Genomic DNA, 21,340 nt, shown 5'->3' on the forward strand with positions numbered 1-21,340 from the left:
AGCCATCTGATCAGAAAGAGCCGCTTAAAATATTCCTTTGTTCTGTCTCTAAGAATGAATTTTTTTTATTAGTTTTTATTATTTTTGAAACGTTCTTTAGAATAAAACTCGATCATTGCATTTACCACAGGGGCGGTCGAGCTTTTCGCTAAAGCGGAGGTTTGGCTCAGTAACAAAGGGAAAGGGGTGATTTTTATTTGTCACATATGACAGCCCAAAGGGGGGCCTAAACCCTCCCCTAGATCCGCTCTACAGCACCACAATTTTTTCTCTGTTTAGTCTCTTCCAGAGGTCTCTCCCCCACTCTTTGTGGGACACCATAAATAATCCCATGAATTGACTTGACACCTTTGTGTTTGTCTAATCACTCTGAAGACGCAGCGAAGCGTGTAGCGTCTATCAGCAAGTAATTAAGTTCGAGCTAAAACTTCATCAAATCGTGGTTGACAGTCGTATAAGCCTTTAATCACTTGGCCCTCTCTTACTAATGCAGTGCCACAGTGCCAGGCTACAAGCCTTTGATCATTTTATTGTTTAGTATTCATTTTAGAAGCTGTACACGTACATGCCGACTTAACGTATTTAAACAAACTGTACAAAAACACTGTGGCCGAAAATCACAATCTATCACAGCACAGTACAGGGAATGTCTTGAGTAAACATGCAGATATTGCAATGCAGTGTTAGCAAAGTATTGTTTGTTTGGCTCAAGAGGGCCTTATAAACACAGTCTCTGAAGTAAATACTGCTTTGTTCGGACCGTGGGAAATTTCAGGACCCTATTGTGTTCACGCTAAGTGGCAATCGCGCAGCCCGCGGAACAGCAAGCCAGAGGCACGTCACACAAAAGCCTGTCGCGTGCTGTAATACGCACCAATTGTGCCGATTCAATTGCTGTGTTTTAACGTCACAGAGTTTATTGTCCTTCTCAGTTTGTGCTGGCTTGTTAACCAATCACGCGCGGCCGTTCCCACGGTGCGGATTTATCGATCATAAAAGGGCAGTCTGATGAGGCATAGTGCGCGAGCCTCTCTTATGCCTACTCAGTAACAAAAGCAGTCAGCTCAAATTAGACCGAGACGGGGGCAATAATTCATTGCGATATTAGGTCCGTGTTGAAGCGCGTGCGTTAGCCAATCATACGCATTCGTTCTCACGCCCTGGTTTGAGCCGCATTTGTTTAGATGTTAGTCTGCAGTGCTGTGATTGGCAGAAACCGCGCTTCCGTTTGACTTCCCCAAATATTCCCACGCTCGTTTGTCATTTGGCTAAATTTATCCAAAGCAGTGTGAGGAGTGTAAAGGTATTTTGCTTTCTTGTGTGCAAGACGTGGAGAAAGGCATGGGGATGGAAAACTCAAACGAAATCCCGCAGCTCGAAGAATCTGTCGGACGAAAGGTTGATATATATTCTGCTAAGGAAATCAATCATTACTTTTGAAATCACACTTATCATTTTTTGCGGTTACGTAAAATTATATCAAATTATTCCTCTTCCTATTTTCAGTCCTCTAAACCAATGATGGAAAAAAGACGAAGGGCTCGTATCAATCAGAGCCTTAACGAGCTGAAAATCCTTATTCTTGAAGCAATGAAAAAAGACGTAAGTGAAGTAGTAAGATTTCAAAAACAGTTATTGTTAAACGTAGTAGCGAATATTCATCTATTTTGACTTATTAGAAATTAAGTAAAAATCAATTAGTTGTTAATGATTGCTCATTAACTATTTCAATCTTCTTTTCAGACCTCATGCTATTCTAAGCTGGAAAAAGCAGATATCCTTGAAATGACAGTGAAATACTTAAGAGCTATGAAAACCACGCAACAGCTAACAGGTAAAAACGTATTCTTATGGGTCTTTCCTTTTTTGTTTTTGGTTAAAGCTTTATTTCAATGCAATATTTAAATTATTTATCCTTCACGTATTTTAACATCAATCAAATTAACCAACCTCCTTTTTTGAAAATATTCTATTAATTGATGAATTAAAATTATCTTGAATATACTGAAGGAGTTTTATTTGGTTTCCTACATTAAGGTGTCCGAGTGCCCGCATTTTGGGTGTGCTCGCTGTATTCAGGCATTGCTCGCGAAGTAGTTTTTAAAGTCCTTAAACTGCTAGAATTCTCGTGTACGACAAAAACCCTAAAACTCGTTGTCAGTAAAGAAACAATTTCGCAGCTCGTACGCTCTTCAAGACAACTTGGATGCCCTACGTTGAAAAGACTCGTCCAAGCATATACCAGTAACCATAACTACCTTCTTGAACATCAAGTGACCTTAGCAGCCTTCTCGTAGACCAGTCACATCGACGCCCGCAATTACAAGAAACACGATTAGAATGCGACAGTTTGACTATAAGCGTAAGTGGTAGAACATCGCCAAAGGCTTCCATCTTTGTTCTACATTGCCAAAACCTCCAGCTGTAACGAGCTCTCATACTAAGATTAAACAACTGGAACACTCAAATATATTTTTTTTTGGTTCCCTAGAATATGTCTAATGTAATTGAACGTTTATGGATCAATTGATCACTGCTAGCATTGATCACTGCTAGTCTCAACAACATTCAAAACAGGGTTCGCGTACGTGAGCCACGCGCAGTGAATTTATGAGGACCACAAATGGTACTTAGCAAGCATTAGGCGCTAAGATTATTTCATTAAAGCAAGATACGGTTCTAGTCACACCCGAATAAGAACTCGTGACTTAGCGAAATTGTACAAACTTCGAAAACAATTTAAGGACTGTTGGCATTGCACAGATTTTTAAATAGAAAGATAGACTAGCATTTCGCAACACTCTGATATGAGAACAGTTGTACTTTTCTTTTCAGGTATCGTCCCATCAGATCCATCTTCAGTTGCTCAGTATAGGGCAGGCTTCAACGAGTGTGCGCTAGAAGTTACACGATACTTCATGGCCAATGATAATGTAGACCTTCAGATGAAAACGCGCATTCTCTCGCATCTCGCAAGTGTTTGCCGGCCCTATGAACAGCAACAAGTTCCGCACAATCCGAGGGTCCCAGTCCAGCATCCAATATTTCCACCAGCTGTCAGTCACTCTGGGTCTGCTCATCAAACGAGTTTAACGGTCTCCAAGGCAACAGAACTTCAAAACGTGTTCGTTGGTCCCACACAGTTTCAAATAGTGCCAGGCCAATTAGCCAATGGTAGACTAGCTGCTGTACTAGTTCCCAGTCCAGCGAGTGGACCAGGCGTCTCATCTATGCCACAGCTTCTTCCAATGTTTAGCAAACCACCCACAGACTTTCAATCCCTCCCAGGGTACCATTTAACCACTTCCCATGGGGGGAGGGGTCAGGGGGCCGACAATGTGTGGAGACCCTGGTGACATGGGTCTGTCGAAGACTTGTAAATTTTATTCCTAATTAGCTCAGCTATTAACATTTTTTTATTATTTACTCAGACTGAAAGAGATATGCTTTCTTACATATGCTTTCGTACATGAGCCTTAATCAATGCTTGTTGCTGATTAGTACGGTAGCAATGTTACAGATATTTCATCAGGTTTCCACCACACTAACAGACAAATACAGAACACATTTCTTAGTAGGCAGCACTAAGGTTTAGATGAGACAGGTATTAACTTTCAGGTGCAGTATTTGTTAGCTTTGAAGGCCTTATGTGCAATGGAGAGACTAGAAGTGACTTAGTTTGTTAGGGTACGGCCACTTAGATGAGTAGAGTTTTCTACTTTCATATTCATATACATAGGGTTTTCGTTTATGATCAGAAAGCCTTTAATCCCATAACACTAATAAAGTAGTCTTACTATTCCCCTGTCTATCGTCTTCCGTAAACATACTGTGGAAATCAATGTCTGAGATCATTGTTTCGGTAAAACCGTGTCATTTAGGTAAGTTTGGCAACACCTTGCAGCAAAAAAAAAAAAAGCGAAATTTTTACCTAAATTACAGATCGATGAAAAAAATATTAAACTACACAGTGTAACAACCTGCGTTTCTGCTATGGGTAAAGTGAAATTGTAAGGAAGACGATTATTAAGGGGCTCGAAGTGTTTTGTTTGGAAGAATATTGGCGTATGGTTCACGGGACGGAAATATCGGGATAAGTATCAAGGGTGTGCGGTGGTTCATGGGACGAAATGAATGGGCGTGCGTTTGTTCACGGGAAAATATAAACGACGACCGTTGTTTACTATGGGACACTAAAGAGTGCGGGTGTTCATAGGAGATGATTAGGGGCGTGTGGTGGTTCATAAGAGGAATGAACAGAGAGTGTGGGTGTTCATGGGAGATGACTGAGGGCGTGTGGTGGTTCATGGGAGGAATGTACAGAGTGCGGGTGTTCATGGGAGATGATTAGGGGCGTGTGATTGTTCATGGGAGGAATGTACAGAGAGTGCGGGTGTTCATGGGAGATGACTGAGGGCGTGTTGTGGTTCATGGGAGGAATGTACAGAGAGGGCGTGTGATGGTTCATGGGAGATGACTATGGGCGTGTGCTGGTTCATGGGAGGAATGTACAGAAAGTGCGGGTGTTCATGGGTGAAGATTAGGGGCGTGTGGTGGTTTATGGGAGGAATGAACAGAGAGTGCAGGTGTTCATGGGAGATGACTGAGGGCGTGTGGTGGTTCATGGGAGGAATGTACGCAGAGTGCTGGTGTTCATGGGAGATGATTAGGGGCGTGTGGTGGTTGATGGGAGATGATTAGGGGCGTGTGGTGGTTCATGGGAGGAATGTACAGAGAGTGCGGGTGTTCATGGGAGATGACTTAGGGCGTGTGGTGGTTCATGGGAGGAATGTACGCAAAGTGCGGGTGTTCATGGGAGATGATTAGAGGCGTGTGGTGGTTCATAAGAGGAATGAACAGAGAGTGCGGGTGTTCATGGGAGATGATTAGGGGCGTGTGGTGGTTCATGGGAGGAATGTACAGAGAGTGCGGGTGTTCATAGGAGATGACTATGGGCATGTGGTGGTTCATGGGGGATGATTAGGGGCGTGTGGTGGTTTATGGGAGATGACTGAGAGCGTGTGGTGGTTCATGGGAGGAATGTACCGAGAGTGCGGGTGTTCCTGGGAGATGATTAGGGGCGTGTGGTGGTTCATGGGGGATGATTAGGGGCGTGTGTTGGTTCATGGGAGGAATGTACAGAGAGTGCGTGTGTTCATGGGAGATGATTAGGGGCGTGTGGTGGTTCATGGAAGATGATTAGGGGCGTGTGGTGGTTCATGGGAGATGATTAGGGGCGTGTGTTGGTTCATGGGAGGAATGTACGCAGAATGCGGGTGTTCATGGGAGATGATTAGGGGCGTGTGGTGGTTCATGGAAGATGATTAGGGGCGTGTGGTGGTTCATGGGAGATGATTAGTGGCGTGTGGTTGTTCATGGGAGGAATGTACAGAGAGTGCGGGTGTTCATGGGAGATGACGGAGGGCGTGTGGTGGATCATGGAAGATGATTAGGGGCGTGTGGGGTGGTTCATGGGAGATGATTAGGGGCGTGTGGTGGTTCATGGGAGGAATGTACAGAGAGTGCGGGTGTTCATGGGAGATGATTAGGGGCGTGTGGTGGTTCATGGGAGGAATGTACAGAGAGTGCGGGTGTTCATGGGAGATGACTGAGGGCGTGTGGTGGTTCATGGGAGGAATGTACAGAGTGCGGGTGTTCATGGGAGATGATTAGGGGCGTGTGATTGTTCATGAGAGATGACTATGGGCGTGTGCTGGTTCATGGGAGGAATGTACAGAGAGTGCGGGTGTTCATGGGTGAAGATTAGGGGCGTGTGGTGGTTTATGGAAGGAATGAACAGAGAGTGCAGGTGTTCATGGGAGAAGACTGAGGGCGTGTGGTGGTTCATGGGAGGAATGTACGCAGAGTGCTGGTGTTCATGGGAGATGATTAGGGGCGTGTGGTGGTTGATGGGAGATGATTAGGGGCGTGTGGTGGTTCATGGGAGGAATGTACAGAGAGTGCGGGTGTTCATGGGAGATGACTTAGGGCGTGTGGTGGTTCATGGGAGGAATGTACGCAGAGTGCGGGTGTTCATGGGAGATGATTAGGGGCGTGTGGTGGTTGATGGGAGATGATTAGGGGCGTGTGGTGGTTCATGGGAGGAATGTACAGAGAGTGCGGGTGTTCATGGGAGATGACTTAGGGCGTGTGGTGGTTCATGGGAGGAATGTACGCAGAGTGCTGGTGTTCATGGGAGATGATTAGGGGCGTGTGGTGGTTGATGGGAGATGATTAGGGGCGTGTGGTGGTTCATGGGAGGAATGTACAGAGAGTGCGGGTGTTCATGGGAGATGACTTAGGGCGTGTGGTGGTTCATGGGAGGAATGTACGCAAAGTGCGGGTGTTCATGGGAGATGATTAGAGGCGTGTGGTGGTTCATAAGAGGAATGAACAGAGAGTGCGGGTGTTCATGGGAGATGATTAGGGGCGTGTGGTGGTTCATGGGAGGAATGTACAGAGAGTGCGGGTGTTCATAGGAGATGACTATGGGCATGTGGTGGTTCATGGGGGATGATTAGGGGCGTGTGGTGGTTTATGGGAGATGACTGAGAGCGTGTGGTGGTTCATGGGAGGAATGTACCGAGAGTGCGGGTGTTCCTGGGAGATGATTAGGGGCGTGTGGTGGTTCATGGGGGATGATTAGGGGCGTGTGTTGGTTCATGGGAGGAATGTACAGAGAGTGCGTGTGTTCATGGGAGATGATTAGGGGCGTGTGGTGGTTCATGGAAGATGATTAGGGGCGTGTGGTGGTTCATGGGAGATGATTAGGGGCGTGTGTTGGTTCATGGGAGGAATGTACGCAGAATGCGGGTGTTCATGGGAGATGATTAGGGGCGTGTGGTGGTTCATGGAAGATGATTAGGGGCGTGTGGTGGTTCATGGGAGATGATTAGTGGCGTGTGGTTGTTCATGGGAGGAATGTACAGAGAGTGCGGGTGTTCATGGGAGATGACGGAGGGCGTGTGGTGGATCATGGAAGATGATTAGGGGCGTGTGGGGTGGTTCATGGGAGATGATTAGGGGCGTGTGGTGGTTCATGGGAGGAATGTACAGAGAGTGCGGGTGTTCATGGGAGATGATTAGGGGCGTGTGGTGGTTCATGGGAGGAATGTACAGAGAGTGCGGGTGTTCATGGGAGATGACTGAGGGCGTGTGGTGGTTCATGGGAGGAATGTACAGAGTGCGGGTGTTCATGGGAGATGATTAGGGGCGTGTGATTGTTCATGAGAGATGACTATGGGCGTGTGCTGGTTCATGGGAGGAATGTACAGAGAGTGCGGGTGTTCATGGGTGAAGATTAGGGGCGTGTGGTGGTTTATGGAAGGAATGAACAGAGAGTGCAGGTGTTCATGGGAGAAGACTGAGGGCGTGTGGTGGTTCATGGGAGGAATGTACGCAGAGTGCTGGTGTTCATGGGAGATGATTAGGGGCGTGTGGTGGTTGATGGGAGATGATTAGGGGCGTGTGGTGGTTCATGGGAGGAATGTACAGAGAGTGCGGGTGTTCATGGGAGATGACTTAGGGCGTGTGGTGGTTCATGGGAGGAATGTACGCAGAGTGCGGGTGTTCATGGGAGATGACTAGGGGCGTGTGGTGGTTCATAAGAGGAATGAACAGAGAGTGCGGGTGTTCATGGGAGATGATTAGGGGCGTGTGGTGGTTCATGGGAGGAATGTACAGAGAGTGCGGGTGTTCATAGGAGATGACTATGGGCATGCGGTGGTTCATGGGGGATGATTAGGGGCGTGTGGTGGTTTATGGGAGATGACTGAGGGCGTGTGGTGGTTCATTGGAGGAATGTACGCAGAGTGCGGGTGTTCATGGGAGATGATTAGGGGCGTGTGGTGGTTCATGGGAGGAATGTACAGAGAGTGCGGGTGTTCATGGGAGATGATTAGGGGCGTGTGGTGGTTCATAAAAGATGATTAGGGGCGTGTGGTGGTTCATGGGAGATGATTAGGGGCGTGTGTTGGTTCATGGGAGGAATGTACGCAGAATGCCGTTGTTCATGGGAGATGATTGAGGGCGTGTGGTGGTTCGTTGGACAAATATTAGGGGCGGGTGATGGCTACTGGGAGATAATTATATCAATATTAATAGTATACAGTACTTAGTCTAGTATAAAAGCCTCTTTTTCTTGGAATTCTAATAAACCCTTAGGATTATTACCACTACTATTAATGTATATTAAATCGAGTCAAGATTTTCGCGCACACATTTTTATTAATAGAAATATTCAGCTTCAATAATAATTCCCACTGCTGTCAACACTCGCCTTACTGATACGCCTCTTACAGACAGCCCGCTATTACGTATCACTGTAGTCAACACTCGCCTTACTGATACCCCTCTAACAGACAGCCCGCTATTACGTATCACTGTAGTCAACACTCGCCTTGCTGATACCCCTCTAACAGACAGCCCGCTATTACGTACCACTTTCATGACAGAAAGTGGACTTTCACGATACCGGACAGAGTTGACTGTTTATCGGACAATAAATCACAGTCCAATGGTATCCGTAATAGAGAGATATGACATATTACTTAGTAATAAAAATAGAGAGTGGCTGGTATTATTGTAACAATCAAAGTTCTACCGTACTCTTTGTCTTCCATACTTAAAATAAAGCGTTTTCAATATAAATAGACATCAAACCGCTATCCGCATTTCAACTCCACTTCGTGGTTATAAATCTTAAGTCGTTGTACAGCAAAAATATTGTTCTTCCTGATTATTTAACCCCACTAGGAAAATAAAGCAAGGCTTAATATTTTAAGGCTTTAAAGGTTTGGGAAGGGGGGTGGGGAGGGGGGGGGGGAGATGGGGGCACGGATCCAGTATATCTCGAAGGGTTGGGGGGAACCAATATATCAAACATGAGCAGAGGCGAATTTGTAGAGTTCATCTAATTCTAGGGGGGGAGGGGGGTCATTAGATCTCTTCCCCTGGATCCTTACTAATACGGTGGATCTTGAACTCTTCAACTTAAAAGAGCTGCTGCATAATATAGTTAATTTATGTCAATATTGTGTATTCTACCTAAAGTCTACTCATCCTCCATGAAAGTCATCTGGCCAGGGCCTCCCTTCTTCATGTAGCGCCTGTGGACAAAATACATCTAAGTGTAAAGGCCCTGTCACACGTAGATTTTTCGGCTGCAACTTGTCTCGCAAAAAAATTGTTGCAGGTCGCACGCGCCCTGTCACACGTGAAGTTTTTCCTGCGACTTGAGACAATTTGTTGCAGAAAGTAGAAAAGCGTTCTACTTTTCGTGCGACTTTGAGAAATTCAAAACAAGTTGCAAAGGGGGTTTCACACGCAAAAAAATGCGCGTGCGACCTGAAACAATTTTTTTGCGAGACAGGTCGCAAGAGAAAAAACGTACGTGTGACAGGGCCTTAAGTACGTGCAAATCCCATTTATTTTACGGAATCAAAGTGTAAAATTATTGGCAATTTTTCCAAGACGTCCGGTCGAATTTGGACTGCATGATAGAGATCCTCCAAAAACAGAGTAGAAAAACATATTTTGGCGCAGTAGGCTATTTTCAATACGCTGATAAAACCTGATAAATAGACCTAAGTCTGTACAGCCTGTACCTGTATGCTTTGTACTTATTGTTCTGTGCGAGTTTTTGTCTCATTTCTTCTTCTTGCTCTTCTTTGTATTCCTGTAGACAATATAAAGTATCAACTGGTAAAGATGATTCGCTATTTTTCTCGCTACTTTAGACGCTGAATCGCCCTTTTATTCCTTTGTGTGTCTAGAAATGAATACCGTATTAGCGGAGCCAGCGCGGCCGTAGGTATAGAAATATGGTATAACTATGCGATTTGGTTTTGTGGTCATCGCGCGGGTACCCTGTGGTGTCACTCGCCAGCCAGCCAGCCAGCCAGCCAGCCAGCCAGTCAGTCAGCCGCGCAACTCCCAGGCCTCACTCGGCCCCGTAATGGCGGCTAAATACAAGCACGGAGCAAGGGAAAAGTTCTTGTCATGCGTTGATTATTTCTTTTTGCCTCAAATTTTGTGACTTAAGGATAAAGTCAACTAGAGGAGATCTACTAACATTCATTTACGCCAAGATTTATGTAAGGATATGTCTGGTTTTTGCTAGTAAATTTAAGTAAGTAATAGTTCACATTAAAAAGCGAACACAACCACAAGAAAGCGACAAAATGCAAGGTGAGTTTCAGACGACGATTTCTTCTGTCTATTGAGGATATGACAGTTATTGAGCTTTTTGTTGTCCTTTTTGTTTGCTTTGAGAATGAGCATAACACCTTTTGTTTTGAAATTCTTTGTTCTATCTTTATTCTTGATTCTGTTGAAATATTTCATAAAGGCTAACCGATATCGTGTTGCATTGGTCATATATTGGTAAAGAAGACCGTTCTTGTCTTTATATCCTGTGCTCTTAGTCCTAAGAAGATACATATCCTTAGAAGATACAGCAACTTTTTCAACTTACAAGAGAAATTTTCCTTACCGAGGATAAAAACAAAACAAAATTCAACCCCTATTGCCAATATGTATTGTTATTGTCTGCATCTTAAATCTCATGTGTTCATTTTTTTTTTCAAATATTTGTGGAAATTAGTCAGATTATAAATGTCTTGATGAAAAGATTGTTTTGAAAGAAATGTCACTCTTTTTATGAACCAGGGACTACCTGAGGGCCAAGATGAATGCTAAAGACTGGAAGACATGAGAATTGAAAACCATGTCTTGAAAGACATGTCTCAAAGACAGTAGGGAGTTCTTATTCACTAGTCATTTGATACCCCCACACACATGGTCCCAGGAAAGGGTGGGGAATTAGACTTTAATAAAAGCCTGTTTACAAGATAAGAGTCAAAAACGGTCAATACCACCACCCCTCCTGATATATTCTGGTTAAAAAGTAATCTAAAACCCCACATTAACCCCAGACTTCCCCAGGACCATAAGGGAGGGGGCTCAAATGACTAGGGCATTACTATCTGATTCAGCAGTACGCAGTCAATAGGTTTTTTTTTAGAACAAGATACTTATATTATATAAGACTAAAAACATAATTTTGCTTTTTAAATAATAAATCTGTAACGAAAACAGTTTTCTATTAACCTAAAGATAATGGGAAAGGGGATATTTTAGGAAAGTACTGAATATAATTATCACATTATTGTTATTATATTTTCTTTTCAAACATTTAAAGAAGAGTCAAATTACTTAATTTCCTTCTCCCTGTTGACTATTTTTATGCAATTGATGCTCTTTGCTATTTCCTATCTACACCAAAAATAAATTAATGAACAGATTTGATTTTTAAATTAGAAATTTTCATTTAGTACTCTCACTTATATCTTCTTTTTAGGATTTCCTTTCCAAGTCTCTTTCCCATTACAATTATTTTAGAGGTTTAGATTTATTTCATTGGAATGGTTGGATCCAGGGTTTCTAAAAACACCAAAATATAATGCATTACTGGATGTATATTTGTAGATATTAATTCCCATGGGTATGGAAAATCACCACTTAAAATGGTACATTAAAACTTCAGTATTGCATCTTATCTAAAATTGTGTCTGACACTATATTCTATCTTTGAAATCCTGTTTCATCCATTACTTGTTCTTCGCAAGGACAAAGCTTGTCAGAATGTAGCTTTACAAAATGTACATTAATGGAACTTTTATTAAGGGGAAGGGTTTTTTAGGGCAAGATACTTAAACTTTATAACACTAGCAACAACCTTGTTCTTTTTCAATAATAGAATTCTGTTCACATAGCTTGGATAGCATAGACATGGCCTCTTTAGAGGCCTGTGGTGGTGTAAGGGTTAAAATAATGGGAAAATGGACATGTCAAGAAATGCTCAATCAAATTATTTTCATTACTGTTATATTTTTTTCAACAAACCTTTCAAGTTGAGTCAATTCCCTTTATATCTCCTCCCCTGTCGACTATTTTTTAGTCAATTGATATTCTTTGCTTCCTCTCTACCCCAAACATAGACCAATGAAAGAGTTTAGTTTGAAATTAGAAGTTAGCATTTTAGCACTGTCAGTGATGTTTTTCTAGGATTTGCTTCCAAAGTCAATCTGTTTTTTCTTCATTGCATTCATTTTGGAGTAGGCCACCAACAACAAGGCCAATATGTGGTAAAGGGTGGGTGCACCAATATGTAATGCATGAAAGGAGATATATTTTTGGATTTTAATTTCCAGACATTTTTCTGAATATTCAGTCCAATGAAGGAGAGAATCGCCACTAAATCAATACATAAAAATTACAGTATGGCATCTAAACAGTCTAAATATATTATTTTGAATCTTTGGAATGCTGTTACATCCATGACATTTTCTGCACAAGGGCAAAGCTTGTGGGAGTATTGTTTTGATTAACAAAAAAAATTTTATAATGGAACTTCTATGATGGGACATCAGAATTTACCATTAGACTCTTGACAACTTTGACAGCCATATTCACACCAGGAATTGTGTTTGTTAACTTTGATGTACTGAATAATTTAAACTATTGAATAAGGCCTGGATCCATTTGGTTGGTACAATAAATAAATCTCAGTAAAGAGCAGGATCCTAGATCCCCCCAAAATACCTCAATCAGTCAACCCAGAAGGTGTTCAATGCTGGCTCCGCTTTTAGGCAGTGCCTAAATCTATATATTACCTCGAAATTATGTTGTACCCAAAGCTCCCGCTTGAAGAAGTATTCCACTTGTGATTCTTCTAAAGCCTGAAGTTACAAATTATAAAGCAGCTATGAAAGCGATGACGCTTAAAGTCATTCTGATATGACAAAAGATGATAATAAAAAAGATATCGATAAAGATGCTGAAAGTGATTGTAATTGTTATAAATTGTGCTCACTATGTCGATTCTGATTGGCTAAGAGCATGCGCTTTATTTTGAGAATCACGCAATCTGCGTAGATTCGATTGTTAGAAGTAGAGCCTTTGTACAAATCGTAGCCTGCTTGCAGGCGGTACTCGGTGTTATCATCGCAAAAAATTCCCTTCTAATCGGCTCGGGCACCATCTTGTATTTTAAGCCGCGTGGTTTTCGGGGGCGAGCGCAAAAACGGACCCCATCACCGAACGCAGAGGGTTTTCCGCGATAATAACACTGAGTACCACCTGCAAGCAGGCTATATAATCGGGAATAAATTTTGTTATCGAGAAAGTGTGTTTTACTAAATCAATGGGGGTTCTAACGCCCAGGAATTAACAGAGGGAGTGGGGGGAGGGGGGTAAAATGCCTTTTTTCCTTATTAGCTTTTTTACAGTTACTTTTTTTTTGTCCAGGGGGGGTGGAAATTCCAGAGGGGTGGGGGTCATAACCCTTGGGGGTATGGATATTTTATGGAACTATACATTATTGAATTCGGTTTTAGTGATATCTGGAATAATCATGTCGAGATATAATTCGTATGATGTTTACAAAGCGGAGATTATAGCAACAATTTGCTTAGCTTGCTAGTCTGGTCTGGGTCTTTGATATATTTTGGCTAACGAATCCTGCATTTTTAGCTACTAATAGGCTGTAAAACCTACTATGAAGTCAATCAAAGCCAATACAATACAAACATTGTCTTCTAATGTGTTTTGTTTAATAGTAATATGCAACATCAGTAAAGGGAATTTTGGTCTGATTGTCATTGTTTATCCAAGATCTAAGACAAAGTTTTACTAACCTCCCACTGTGTGCTGGAGATTCCCATGTTTTTCCTCATAATGTAAATTTTCTCCTCGTCTCCATACTCCTCACCCTTGATAGTGAATTTCCAGTACCAGCGCACCAGCCAAGTAATATACATCACCAATGTGTAGGGACTTGGCACAAAAAAACATACGTCAAATGGCACACTCCTGAACTATGACCACAAAGTACTCCTGAACTATGACCACAAAGTACTCCTGAACTATGACCACAAAGTACTCCTGAACTATGACCACAAAGTACTCCTGAACTATGACCACAAAGTACTCCTGAACTATGACCACAAAGTACTCCTGAACTATGACCACAAAGTACTCCTGAACTATGACCACAAAGTACTCCTGAACTATGACCACAAAGTACTCCTGAACTATGACCACAAAGTACTCCTGAACTATGACCACAAAGTACTCCTGAACTATGACCACAAAGTACTCCTGAACTATGACCACAAAGTACTCCTGAGCTATGACCACAAAGTACTCCTGAACTATGACCACAAAGTACTCCTGAACTATGACCACAAAGTACTCCTGAACTATGACCACAAAGTACTCCTGAACTATGACCATAAAGTACTCCTGAACTATGACCACAAAGTACTCCTGAACTATGACCACAAAGTACTCCTGAACTATGACCACAAAGTACTCCTGAACTATGACCACAAAGTACTCCTGCACAACGTAGGTACATACCAGACAGAGACAGGCGACTGCTAATCTGACACTAAATCACAGTCCAAGGGTACAGTATCCGCAGAAAAGAGAGCAACAGTGTAACTAAGATGTGGGCGCAAGAAGCCTCAGTAATCTTTTCTTATTCAAGTGTTGCAATATTTACTGTAGTATCTATATACACTCCCCCCCCCCCCCCCCGTACTCCTCTCAGCAGATTCTGGCTAAGCACTTGCAATACTGCAATACATTTTTTTGTTGCTTGGCTAGGTTTTACAGTGTTCTTACTGTATCATTGCTAAATATGCCATAAAATTAATGTAAGAATTTCTTTATTGTAACCTTTCAATATAATGCTATATTAATACAGATATACAGTAGCCTCCTCTGTTGTTAGATAATCCAAAACCATGTATAGAATGGGAGCACTGTGATGAGAAAACAAGACAAAGGCTTGGGCTACAAACTACATGTAGTCGCTTCAACACATGACCCCTATTTGCCCTAGCCCTAGAGGAGGCTAATGGACAGGCTGTGTTTCAACCATAAAAATAAAATTCTTTCCTAATGGAAGTCCAGGCCCATACCCTTGGGGGGGAGGGGTGTGCAGGGGGTGGTTCTCAATAGACGTGCTATTATTTGTAGACAAAACTATAAAGCATAAGCTAGATCGCTCTGATATGTAGCCAAATACTGTATGGTAAAGGCATGGTCAGATTTTTACTTACAATAATACAATCCTAATCCAGAGTACATCCATTATACTTGGCTTGCAATGCCCCCCTCTGAAATCAACAAAATAACTGCTAAGACTATTGTACAGTAAGAAGACACCTGTACGAGTCATTATCAAGTTTAAGCACTAATTTTAAGCTAGTCAATATTTTTCAAATATAATTGGACCATCAGCTAGGAAAAAGCTTGTACCTTATCTCTAAAGAGCTTTCTACAACACTGCGTAAAATAGACTCTTCCTCTTCCTTCATTTCTTCCTGTGGAATAAACCCCAAAACAATAGTGGTCAGTACTACATAATCCTTCTTCAAAAAAGATAGTTTTGATAATCATACAGAAGTCATGGTACCTTGGAGCGCTTTCCTCTCTTCCTGAGACCATTCAGTAAACCATCTTCATGTGCTTTCTGTATTGCCTGTTGATAAATAATCCATAGGTTTGCAAACATTTTGTTTATCCCGAAGCTACTTTTAAGCAGAATGTCTCAGATTTAGCTAATTCTGATTAAGGTTGCCTTTGCCTAACACAATCCCCCCTTCCTCTTGACTTTCAAGTCACCAGGAATTACAAGAAGAAATATGTGAGCACCCAACTACGCGTATATGATCAACTTTTTTGTTTATCTGCATATGTACGATAGGCAAAGTTAAGTCAAACAGTACCTTATTTCTGTACTTTGGAACAGAAAGTGCATATTGAACAGCCTCATTATAGCGTGACCAGCCATGAAGGTACTGAAAAATAGCAAAACATATAAATTTACCATTGTATAGTGCAATGCTATTTGCTTAATAGAACGAGTTTTTTATCTACCCTAAAATGATAGTAGCCTGAAAAGCTAGAACACAATTTTATGTAATATCATGTTTTGAGAAACCACGGTGCTTTAGCCTGCGTACCGGATACCAGATGAGTGCAGGCTACAGTGCTTACACTATCCAAAGAATGTACTTTATTAATAGCAATTTTAACATATGTAGATAGCTCAGAATTTTGTCAAGTGTGATCTACACATGCCTGTAGTATTGACACAATAGTGATGCTAACAGCCACGACAATTCGGACATCCACTTTGGGTGCCATACGATGTCTATAATAATGGTAGTAATGCCGATAAGTCTCCTCTGCAAGAAAACAAATATTCTCAGTAAAGTATGAAAAGAAATTTAAAAAATGCATCAAAATAACAAACCTGGATGGTCCAACATGTAGTCATAGTCATTGCGCTGCTCTGGGTCTTTGAGAGTCTAAAATATCAATGATAAAACCTTAATGTAGCAACCTAACAGGGATTTTGTCAAACCTAAAAGAGAGGGGGTTGGGTGTTTGGCTATAAAAACTGGACTCCACACCCCAAAACAAACCTGATCTTGAAATTTCATACTAAAAATACCTGATTTCTAACATTTTTCAATTTCAAAATGACACACTTTTCAGCAAATCCAAGACTATCCCATAACTTATCCCAGAATATCCCAAAACTATCCCAGGCTATCCTATAACTACCCCAGGCTATCCCATAACTATCCCATAACCATCCCAGACTATCCCATAACTATCCCAGACTACCCCATAACTATCTCAGACTACCCCATAACTATCCCAGACTATCCCATAACTATCCCATAACCATCCCAGACTATACCATAACCATCCCAGGCTATACCATAACTATCCCAGGCTATCCCATAACTATCCCAGACTATCCCATAACTATCCCAGACTATCCCATAACTATCCCATAACCATCCAAGACTATCCCATAACTATCCCAGGCTATCCCATAACTATCCCAGGCTATCCAATAACTATCCCATAACTATCCCTTAACTATCCCATAACTATCCCAGGCTATCCCATAACTATCCCAGACTATCCCATAACCATCCCAGACTATACCATAACCATCCTATAACTATCCCATAACCATCCCAGACTATCCCAGACTATCCCATAACTATCCTATAACTATCCCATAACTATCCCATAACCATCCCATAACTATCCCATAACCATCCCAGGCTATCCCATAACTATCCCAGACTATCCCATAACCATCCCAGACTATCCCATAACTATCCCACGCTATCCCATAACTATCCCAGGATATCCCATATCTATCCCAGGCTATCCCATAACTATCTCATAACTATCCCATAACTATCCCAGGCTATCCCATAACTATCCCAGACTATCCCATAACCATCCCAGACTATCCCATAACTATCCCAGGCTATCCCATAACTATCCAATAACCATCCCAGACTATACCACAACTATCCCAGGCTATCCCATAACTATCCCAGACTATCCCATAACTATCCCAGACTACCCCATAACTATCCTATAACTATCCCAGACTATCCCATAACTATCCCATAACTATCCCAGACTATCCCAGACTATCCCATAACTATCCAATAACCATCCCAGACTATCCCATAACTATCCCAGGCTATCCCATAACTATCCCATAACCATCCCAGACTATCCCATAACCATCCCAGACTATCCCATAACTATCCCACGCTATCCCATAACTATCCCAGGATATCCCATATCTATCCAAGGCTATCCCATAACTATCTCATAACTATCCCATAACTATCCCAGGCTATCCCATAACTATCCCAGACTATCCCATAACCATCCCAGACTATCCCATAACTATCCCAGGCTATCCCATAACTATCCAATAACCATCCCAGACTATACCACAACTATCCCAGGCTATCCCATAACTATCCCAGACTATCCCAGACTACCCCATAACTATCCTATAACTATCCCAGACTATCCCATAACTATCCCATAACTATCCCAGACTATCCCATAACTATCCCATAACTATCCCAGACTATCCCAGACTATCCCATAACTATCCAATAACCATCCCAGGATATCCCATATCTATCCAAGGCTATCCCATAACTATCTCATAACTATCCCATAACTATCCCAGGCTATCCCATAACTATCCCAGACTATCCCATAACCATCCCAGACTATCCCATAACTATCCCAGGCTATCCCATAACTATCCAATAACCATCCCAGACTATACCACAACTATCCCAGGCTACCCCATAACTATCCCAGACTATCCCAGACTACCCCATAACTATCCTATAACTATCCCAGACTATCCCATAACTATCCCATAACTATCCCAGACTATCCCATAACTATCCCATAACTATCCCAGACTATCCCAGACTATCCCATAACTATCCAATAACCATCCCAGACTATCCCATAACTATCCCAGGCTATCCCATAACTATCCCAGGCTATCCCATAACTATCCCATAACCATCCCAGACTATCCCATAACTATCCCAGGCTATCCCATAACTATCCCAGGCTACCCCATAACTATCCCATAACCATCCCATAACTATCCCAGACTATCCCATAACTATCCTATAACTATCGCAGACTATACCATAACTATCCCAGGCTATCCCATAACTATCCCATAACTATCCCAGGCTATCCCATAACTATTCCATAACTATCCCATAACCATCCAAGACTATCCCATAACTATCCCATAACCATCCCAGACTATCCCATAACTATCCCATAACTATCCCAGACTATCCCATAACTATCCCATAACTATCCCAGACTATCCCATAACTATCCCATAACTATACCATAACTATCCCATAACCATCCCATAAATATCCCATAACCATCCCAGACTATCCCATAACTATCCCATAACTATCCCAGGCTATAACATAACTATCCCAGTCTATCCCGTAACTATCCCAGGCTATCCCATAACTATCCCATAACTATCCCATAACTAACCCATAACCATCCCAGGCTATCCCATAACTATCCCATAACTATCCCAGACTACCCCTTAACTATCCCAGACTACCCCATAACTATCCCAGACTATCCCATAACTATCCCATAACCATCCCAGACTATACCATAACCATCCCAGGCTATACCATAACTACCCCATAACCATCCCAGACTATACCATAACTATCCCATAACTATCCCATAACTATCCCAGACTACCCCATAACTATCCCAGACTTCCCCATAACTATCCTATAACTATCCCATAACTATCCCATAACCATCCCAGGCTATCCCATAACCATCCCAGGCTATCCCATAACCATCCCAGGCTATCCCATAACTATCCCATAACTATCCCAGACTACCCCATAACTATCCCAGACTACCCCATAACTATCCCATAACTATGCAATAACTATCCCATAACTATCCCAGGCTATCCCATAACTATCCCATAACAATCCCAGGCTATCCCATAACTATCCCAGACTATCCCATAACTATCTCATAACTACCCCAGACTATCCCATAACTATCCCAGACTATCCCATAACTATCCCAGACTATCCCATAACTATCCCAGACTATCCCATAACTAATCCCAGAATATCCCAAAACTATCCCATAACTATCCCAGGCTATCCCATAACTATCCCAGGCTATACCATAACTATCCCAGACTATCCCATTACTAATCCCAGAATATCCCATAACTATCCCATAACTATCTCAGGCTACCCCATAACTATCCCAGACTATCCCATAACTATCCCAGGCTATCCCATAACTATCCCAGGCTATCCCATAACAATCCCAGATTATCTCATAACTATCCCAGACTATCTTATAACTATCCCAGTCTATCTCATAACTAGAATGAAATTTCCTTTTAACTCCTTTTTAAATAATCATTTCATAAAAATGTTATTTTATTTTTTTTCAAATACAGTACTTACCTCATAAGCAGTGGCAATGAGTTGAAATTTCTTTATAGCATTTTCTTTGTCATCTCCCTGAAAAAAAAACATAGCAAAAAAAATAAGAAGAACACCAATGAAGAGAAATCATCTCTGGAATAATAGAGAGTAATTTATACCTTGTACCGATCTGGATGGAATTTACGGGCAAGCGATCTGTAAGCCCTTGAGATTTCATTCTGTTGGGAAAGAAGTGAGATTCAATTTAATTTAATTTTATTTAATAACTTAATTATGACCTTGATATCCTAACAATAGAAATCACAATAACTGGTTTTCTTTGTTTTTCAAAAGCTTTCAGGGGTTTCATTAACATTTGGTGTATAATGCATTATTATGGGATAAACCAGAAATTGAAATATAAAGATATAAAATAAAATGAAATAAAATAAAATAAAGAATGCAAAAATTGTGAATAAAAATTGTATAAACATCTGTCTAAGAAGTTGTAATTAAGGCTATTAATACATGTATCTTGCTGAATTAAAAAAAAAAATCACTAAGAAAGAAATTAATTAAGAAAGTGGCAAACTAACCACCAACAGTATATTTCATTAAACTAACTTTCAGTCTATAAATAATTCAACATTTTTAAACCCTCTCTCAAAGAGCAGAATTGGACAAAGAAGAACTTAAAAATACTTCAAAAAAAACTTCAAAACCCACATGTGTTTCTTTCTTTTCAAATGGCTGACACAGAATTTTGTGGCTTCTGTGTGGTTTCTTTTAGTAACGTTATGATAGTAATATGAATTCCGCCATTATCAGATATTATTTTAGTTAGTCGAGTTAATTTGTAGACGTAGCCCTACACAATTGGTCAGCTGCATAAATTGAAGAAACAAGTCACTAAATTAATGGGAAAACTTCACTATTAAATGTCGTTCAATATTGAAGCCCAATAAACGTTCAAACCGCTTTAGATCTATTTCCATTGTCTATAAGTTGCTTGAAAGTAAGAGGCAGAAAGAGAATTGTTATGGTTCAACTAGTTTCATCAATTGAGCCACAAGTAACGGCCGAAAAAGTAACCGGCTTCAAGGTTGCGAAATAAGATATCTACTTACTTTATTTGATTCTCTAGTTACTCCAAGGACTGTAAGAATAAAATAATATACAGGATTAGTTGCAATAAAAAAGTGTGGCCTTTTTTAGGGATATTGACTATAGAATAGTGAAATGATGGTTAGTGAATCGTAACTTGACTTAAGTAAAATCCATTACGTTCTTACCATCATAGCAGTTCTCTGTCCCACAATATAGTCCCTCTACAAAGCCCTGGACTACAGGCGTAAAACATAGAATCGCGAGGGATAAAATGAGGAAATTTCTTGTTAGCACCATGATGATACCGACTTTGTTCTGAAATGAGCCCGTGCTTCTGGTCAGCGTCTACAAGTCAA

The 21,340-nt window shown here is 41.5% G+C and overlaps 2 protein-coding genes across 2 annotated transcripts; one reads left to right on the top strand and one right to left on the bottom strand.

The window, feature by feature from the left end:
• The first annotated feature begins 1,054 nt into the window (after positions 1-1,054).
• LOC5516994 (transcription factor HES-4-B) lies at positions 1,055-3,802 on the top strand. The gene is made up of 4 exons (XM_001637044.3): positions 1,055-1,398; positions 1,507-1,602; positions 1,744-1,834; positions 2,836-3,802. The coding sequence occupies exons 1-4, from the start codon at positions 1,342-1,344 to the stop codon at positions 3,354-3,356; spliced, it is 765 nt and encodes a 254-aa protein (XP_001637094.2). The 5' UTR covers positions 1,055-1,341; the 3' UTR covers positions 3,357-3,802.
• Positions 3,803-8,206: 4,404 nt separating this feature from the next.
• LOC5516992 (dnaJ homolog subfamily C member 25) lies at positions 8,207-21,328 on the bottom strand. Its single transcript, XM_048725024.1, has 14 exons — positions 21,170-21,328; positions 21,005-21,033; positions 20,057-20,116; positions 19,917-19,973; positions 16,328-16,382; positions 16,153-16,259; positions 15,798-15,869; positions 15,485-15,550; positions 15,328-15,392; positions 15,129-15,185; positions 13,698-13,836; positions 12,675-12,740; positions 9,606-9,676; positions 8,207-9,107 (listed from the first exon to the last, which is right to left on the bottom strand). Exons 1-14 carry the CDS (start codon positions 21,279-21,281, stop codon positions 9,053-9,055), a joined length of 1,011 nt encoding a protein of 336 aa, XP_048580981.1. The 5' UTR covers positions 21,282-21,328; the 3' UTR covers positions 8,207-9,052.
• Positions 21,329-21,340: the final 12 nt, after the last annotated feature.

The sequence above is a fragment of the Nematostella vectensis genome, chromosome 3 (genome assembly GCF_932526225.1).
Source record: "Nematostella vectensis chromosome 3, jaNemVect1.1, whole genome shotgun sequence".
Lineage (NCBI taxonomy): Eukaryota > Metazoa > Cnidaria > Anthozoa > Actiniaria > Edwardsiidae > Nematostella > Nematostella vectensis.